Source organism: Gavialis gangeticus, unplaced genomic scaffold (genome assembly GCF_001723915.1).
Source record: "Gavialis gangeticus isolate Ggan-Ray unplaced genomic scaffold, GavGan_comp1, whole genome shotgun sequence".
Lineage (NCBI taxonomy): Eukaryota > Metazoa > Chordata > Crocodylia > Gavialidae > Gavialis > Gavialis gangeticus.
The window spans coordinates 10113404-10120554 of NW_017729013.1; the positions used below are offsets into that span (position 1 = coordinate 10113404).

A 7151-nucleotide genomic window follows, 5' to 3' on the forward strand; every position below is an offset into this window, starting at 1 on the left:
TCTCCTTGACTTCTACTGATAACAGAAGCCAGGTTTAATGGCTGGCACCAATGCAGACAACTTTTCTGGTCTGCAAAATACTGTTACTGGAGGCAAGCACTGGGTGTATCACTTAAATACTTTACTGCAGCTCGAGAAACTGCCTTTTCTCCTTTTGGCAACCTCAGGTGTCAGAGATGTAGGTCAGCCCATGGAAAGGGACAGATTTCAAAAGCTCATCTCATATTAACGTCCAAGTTTTAAGGAACCAGAAAGGTTGGAGAGACCTGAAGGAATTTATCTCGGATAAAGATTTAAAGGGCAGTCACTTACGTTTGCTGGATTTTGGTGAATTCAGGGACTTCCTCCTTCTTCTTGCGGAAGAAAAACCAGTAAGAAAAGAGGCCAATGATAACAGAGATGAGGAATATGTCAGTCATGCTCAAGAAAGAAGCCTCCTGTGCGGTGCTCTCAGGCAGAGACACAGTTGGGTCCATGCTGGAATCCCCCATGGTGATCAGCAACTCTGGGAAGGGGAAAGAGAAAACAAATAATTACATGTTGATGAAGTGCTAATAGTTAGTATCAGAGGAAGGAGGAAAAACCTAGGCAGTTATCCAGACTCTCTCCTCTCCCAACCCCTGCATAGTCTAATAGGTCTTGAAACATCCACAGACATAGGGGAATAGCTAAAATAGGACAAAGGAGCCTTATTAAAACTTCTAAACAATGAGCTTTTATTATACCCAGCAAACATTTTCCCCTTCAATTGCATTTCTCTTGCTCCAATATAAGACACTTCTTTTCCAGCCTTGCCCCAAGCTTATTGCCTCATATCCATCAATCACAGAACCACAGACTGAGACTATTACCTTTCAGGATGGGGCTGTGATGCCTCATCTGCAGTACAAGCTACATTAGCTTTATATTTTGCCACATCATATTGCAGTCATGTCTAATTTGTTGGTCACTAGTACCAATGCCCCCTCTACACGCTACAGGTATCACATAATTAATTGGTTAATTGTTCAATTACCTTAAGACCAGCCACACATGCAAAGTAGCTATCCCACCATAAAAACCTTCAACTCACTATAAAGTTAGACCTCAAAAACATGCACTAATTTTATAGCTGGTTGCTTCAAGCTTTAATTTGCCTGTGTATCAGGGTCTCCCCATGTGGCTGGGAGCCCCATAAGCTAAGGAGACTCTCAACCCCAGCAGCTGCTGACTCAGAGTCTCAGCAACACACATTAGATCCCTGGGTATGCCTTTATCTGGATGTGTAGAGGGGGCTTAAGTCACCTTTCAGGTTTACAGCTTCATAACTCCCACCACCGCCCTCCTCAAAACAAATATCCGTGCATTAACTGTCAGTTTCTAAACATCTAATTCCTTTTCATTGGGCACTGCTGCTGTATTAACAATAATTCATATTTTTTTTATCCAGTGGCACGCAAAAAGTACTCAGAGATGCATCTAATCCCTACCCTGCCCCTCCCCTCATACAGCCCAGGTCAAACAGGACGTGCATTAAACCCAGGTGAGTTCCTAAATCAGGAGGCCATCCTGCCTCCCTGTAACTCTGTTTCTGCTCTGCCTTCGTGTTCTTAAACGTGTAAACTGTTCTTAATGATGGTCCAGACCAGGAATTTAGATTGAGCATGGGTAGAGCAATATTGTGCCTGGACAAGCAGATGATTAACTTGAACTATGATCTGCCAGGCCACAGTGGCTCCTTTGCAAACAGTCAGGTATCCTGCCAATGCAAAAGACTAAGGACATTTGAACTTGGTCCGTACAGAAAAGTGACAGAGGAAAGTAGAGGCAGCACAGAACTTCATGATAGTGGCTTCTCATTACCAGAGCTGTGATTAAGTTAACCCATTCAGTGCACTGGTGCACAGAGCATTTATCTGCCTTAAACCTACAACGGCTGCAAGGTCCCCAGGGCAGAGAGGGTTAATGTCAGCCCTCCCTTGTTCCTCCCACTGACCATTCCATTCTCAGGAGAGGGACTGTTGGACAGAATGGAGGAAGTGACCATCTGAGGAGGCAGGGCTCTCGAGCCCAGAGAGAGAAGGCTGGGGAACCTGGCTTGGAGAAACTGTGTTGTTACCAAATCAGTGAAAAACATTTTTGTAAGTAACACGGTTAATGCAAAGCTTCTCCACTGCGCATCATTTCCACTCTCCAACTCAAGAAGATCTCACTTAGCAGTAACAAAGATGTGACTCAATCTTTGCATGAGCTGCCCTTCTAGTACAAGTCACAGCACAGGGCTTGACATCAGAGGGGCAAGACGGGGGTGGGGGGACGGGACGGGACAGGACGACACAACACATGACCTGTCCTACCAACATAAGTAGCAAAAGTTGGACACAAATCACAAGTATCCTCAATATTTTTCTACCATGTTGTGCCAACCCTAATAATTAAAAACATTAGGAGAGAGAGACTTAATCTGTATCTTTAAAGCTTTCTTCTGGAGGAATTTCAAAATGATTTAATAGTTACAGAGAAACAGGCACACGCTATCTCTCCCCCTCCCCTCTCTCTGTCTTCACCTCCCACTGGACCTGCAGTCACCATTGTTCACTAATGCTGAACACCCCACAGCAGCAGAGAATGAACACTACTGCATTTGCAGAACTACCAGGCACATTACAGTAGGCAGAGGCGAGCCGCCCAAGCTGAAGTTTGGGCAAGACAGGGAGGCTCACGAGCCTGCAGAAAAACATTGTAGAATGATGGATTCTACACTGTGGTCCATGAGGCCATGTTCAGTGGTTCACAACACCAGTCCCTTGGACCTTTACATGGTGATGAATGAGAAATTTTGATGTGGGTCCCTCAGTCCAATGGTTCTGGGAAACACAGCCATAGAAAAAGACTTCATGGCCAAAAGGTGACTACTGTCAGGCACACAATGACCAGTGCCACTCCACAACATCCCAGGGGAAACATTCCCAAGTAGATTTTTTGCTCACTGTATCCTGATGAGGTGATAAGGACATTGTACATCTTCCAGAGAAGAACAAAATATGACAGGGTAATAGTCACCAACTCAGAGACAACATACAGCCATAAACTACAGTCTAACCACTCTCAGACTGAAGGCTTAGTGAGGGCTGGTGCTGAGCCCCTATGTCCTACGTCAGTGGTTTTCAACCTTTTATCATTTGCGGACCCCTAAAAAAATTCAGATAGAGGTGCATACCTCTTTGAATTGTAATTGCAGGGATTCATACACTTTTGATTGATCACAGTCATCTTTCACAGATCCCTTAGACATTGTCTGTGGAACCCGGGGGGTCTGCAGACCACAGGTTGAAAACCACTGTCCTAGGTCCTGACAAAGGCATGCTATGTGGCTTCCAAACAACAGCCTTGCTCTTGCCGAGGCGTGAACGTATCTGGGCAAGGGAAGAACTCAACTCCAAGCACAGTAAGGATCAGAGACCTCACTGGACCCAGCTTTGTGACCATTCTGATACTGGGAGAGGGAAAGGAAAAAAGTTCTTTAGCATTGCTATAGTGCATTACGAAACATGCCTGCAGGGGGTAGACACACACATAAACACCATGCAATGACATTAGGCAGGCCATGGGGTTCTTCAACTGAGGCTGTTGAGGGAAACACGGAATAAAGACTTGCTGATTCTCAGATCCATGGAGAATTTTACTGAACAGATTTCTCCTATGAACTAAAAGTAGACTTAGAGGGATCTGCTGAGGTCCACCAAGAGCCACTTCCCAAGTTTCACTCTGATCTCCTTCCCCTGCCTGATCATCTGCTCTGCTTTCTGCTCCCCTCCTGGTTTGCAGCTCTTTCTGTTTCCTTCTCTGTATTCCCTGCCTGACTTCACTTTGCTTTCTGCTTCCAACCAAGTGTACTGCCAGCCCCCTCCCTGATCTGCTGTATGCCACACGTAAGAGGCTGCCTGTGTCACAGGTTAGCCATCCCTGGGTAACAGATGAGCTCACAGCTGCACATCTAACTAAAACTCACTGCTATGTATGCCCTGTCACAGAAGGTCGCCTGCCACTCCAAGCCAAAGAAACATACACTACCCTAGTTCTTTTACTCTGCTTGATGTGGGAGGATGATTCAAGGACACAGAGAGAAAGGCAAGCTGCCAGGAACCAAAATGCTCAAGTAGGGTGGGGAGATTCAGGAACCCAGAATGGAAAGGTGTTACAGGAGAAGGCACTAGCCTTTCCCAGCCTTAGCCACAGGAAATCTCCTGGGATTATCAGAAAGCATTCCTAAAGCCACAGTCCATATGGGCTTCCCCATCTCCTATACACCTTCTTAGGGCTGCAGAAAGGGGGCATTCGCAAAGGAATTTCAAAAGCTTACACTGAACCCATGAACCTTTTGATGCAAGGAAAGATACCACCCAGCTTCCCCAAGTCTCTTTGGCATTCCAGATGACCTTTGGACTTGGACAGAACACAGCCAGAGAAGCAAATTGTTAACTTCTGTATTTTCAAATTTATCAACTCAATTTTGGTGCTGGACACAAGATTTCCATCAGGAAAATGCAGTTAAGCTATTGCTTTTTTCTTTCCCCCTTTCTTTTCCTTTTGATTGTGGAAACCCCAATCCACTGTGGCAAAAGAAATGCAAAGGATTGTGGATCTATGTTTCACACACCATTTTTGTATTCAGAAACTCTTTGTCCAAACCCTGTCATTTCACGTGCAGATTCTGCCTTCACCCTACAGTGACCCCGAACGTTGCCAGGATGATTGCTGGAAAAGTTTCAAGCACGAGCCCTTTTGAAATCATAAAAGAGAAGTTACTGCAATGCTTAGTCAGAAGGTATCTATGATGGTATGCGTTCTCCACAGGGACCCCAACAGCTTCAGGAACTGCCTAGGCCCTAGAAAACCCACAAGGCAGAAATGCAAGTTCCCAAACACCAACTTTTCTTGTGCTCTACAGAGGTTAACATCATTAAAATAGTCTGTTATATGAAGAACCTGAGTCACAGTCCTGAGCAGGGAAGGAACTTACCCAAGGTCACTCAGTAGACCAGTGGCACAACTAGGAATAGAAGCCAGGCCTCCCAAGTCCCAGTCCAGTGTTCTGTCCACTGCACTCATGCCCCCCTTCCCCTCCCCCCCTTCACATGCAGTTGCTTTGAGAATGCAATGGATGGATACTTGAGATTACAACCCTGTCACTCTAAAGAGCCAACCAATTTCTCCCCCACACCAGCCACAGGGAAACCACAAAGGAAAGCAAGTTCTGAGCAGCATGTGCAAAGAGGGGGCAAAAGTGAAAGTCCTGGGGAATGAAGCTCTACAGGCTCTGCAAAGCCAATAGCAGAACCTTCTGGCTTTGTGCCTCCTCCTCATGGGGCCCTAAAACCTGAGCAGGCAGACTCCCTTGAGGCTCCAGCAGATGTGTACTCCAATGCCCATTTATTCTCTGGCTTGTCTGCAGAGATTGGTCATGTGGGGCCAAATACAATGTCTGTTTTTATTACAGCATTTGTCTCCCAGAAACTATACTTTGAAAGCCAGGATCTTCAGAAAGGAAGTAAGATTTTAACATCAAGCCCCCTCATTCTGGAAAAGGGATAAAGCCAGAGGCCCTCCCTCACCCCCATTCGTGGCAGTGGACTGGGATTCCAAAGACACAGATCCTATGCATGGCTCTGACATGGACTCCGTGTACGACCCTGGGAATCTTTTGAAAAGCAGCAAGAATGTTGGGTGCTATGATGTCAGACATCATCATGTGACAGCTGCTGTCAGCTCCTGATCCCAGTGCCCAGCATTTTGCTGAACTGAAGGAAAAGGGCCTCGTCCTGAAAATTGTTGACCCTGTTTGACCACCACTGACATTAGAACAAGTTGTATATGTTCAAAACATCATACAAGGCCCCAGCCTGACTAAATTAAAATAACTGCAGCAATATTACTACCGACAATCCTTGGCAAGAAGCTTCCTCAAGAGCTGTCAAACATCTGAAAACGGTCTAATCTTCTCCCTACAAGACTAGCACATAATGAATGTCAGCACTCAATGGAGAAGCACAGACAGCTCCAAGAGCAAAGGAGAGAATATCCATGAACACAGGCTGGCAGGCACAAAAAATGTAGCCTGAGAGACTGGGCAGAAGAGACTTCTCTCCTTGTATTCATTTCAAGGATGCTTCTTTCTGTCTCAGTTGCTTTTTGAGCCTACTCATGAGGGCAGCATGGCTCAAAGAAGCAATCTAATTGCAGGGCTGCATGTCTCAGGCACGCATCTCCTAATTACTTCAAAGGCAGCTGCAGGTGGGCAAGAGGACAGGTTAACAGACTCACCCAATTCCCACCATCTCCAGAACATGGCTCAGAGTATACTGCTGCCCCCATGCTATCCACTTTCTAGGAAGGAAGCCAATCTCTCAGAATGTGCCCCCCAAAATCTCCCAAAGTGTGGAAAGCCAGACCATCCCTCCTAAAAATATAGACCATTGGCTCTTCACATAAGTAAGCAAAAAGGCACTTGTGGCTCAGATCACTCCACCACAACTGGCCATCCACTGTACTCAGTTCAGGGCTCTCCCCACAACAGCCAGTAACCCAAATCTCTAAGTTCATCCCTCCTCACTGACCCTAGTGTCAACAGTTATGTTCATGAATGCTCTTAGTTCAGTGGTCCTGATTCTTCTCTCTCACTTTCACACTCCTGTTCTGGGCTGGTCTCTCAACTCCTTGGCAATTCCCCCTGCCTCTGCTGACCATAGCACTCAGCGCAGGCACAGAGCAGGGGTGGTGCTGAACAGAATCCCAATTACCATCAGTTCTGCAATTTGACTGTAACAAGCCATGCAGGGTAGAAATGGGTGCAGAAAAAAACCCAGCTGCCATATCAGACCCATCTTGCACCCATACAAAGCCATGCCAGACTCAATGCACCACATATTTAACTGCCTGCAGCATCTTTGATCTAGGACCTTCAAAGCAGAAGGCAAAAGAAGGTGGTCTAGAATGAAGTCTCCCACACCAGGGATCTTCTATCCCAGGGGTTCTCAAACTTTGTGATATATCAACCCCGAGTGCTAGACGGCAGCAGCAGGGGATGGGAAGCTTGCATGCGGCAGCCACCGCCACCATCCACCACTCTGTGCCGCCCTGCACTGCTGCATGTACCCCCTGGGAAGTTTGCA

General features: G+C 46.4%; 1 protein-coding gene across 3 annotated transcripts in view; it reads right to left on the reverse strand.

Annotated features, from left to right (window-relative positions):
- Positions 1–7151, reverse strand: part of LOC109293510 (NADPH--cytochrome P450 reductase) — a 73522-nt gene that overhangs the window by 50144 nt on the left and 16227 nt on the right. For 2 of the 3 annotated variants that reach the window (XM_019511499.1, XM_019511500.1), the window contains exon 2: positions 313–505. In XM_019511499.1, the coding sequence (XP_019367044.1) occupies positions 313–491 (179 nt within the window). In that variant the 5' untranslated portion in view covers positions 492–505. Of the gene's footprint in view, positions 1–312; positions 506–851; positions 895–7151 lie in introns of those variants that run through there. The other variant, XM_019511498.1, reaches the window with a different exon arrangement.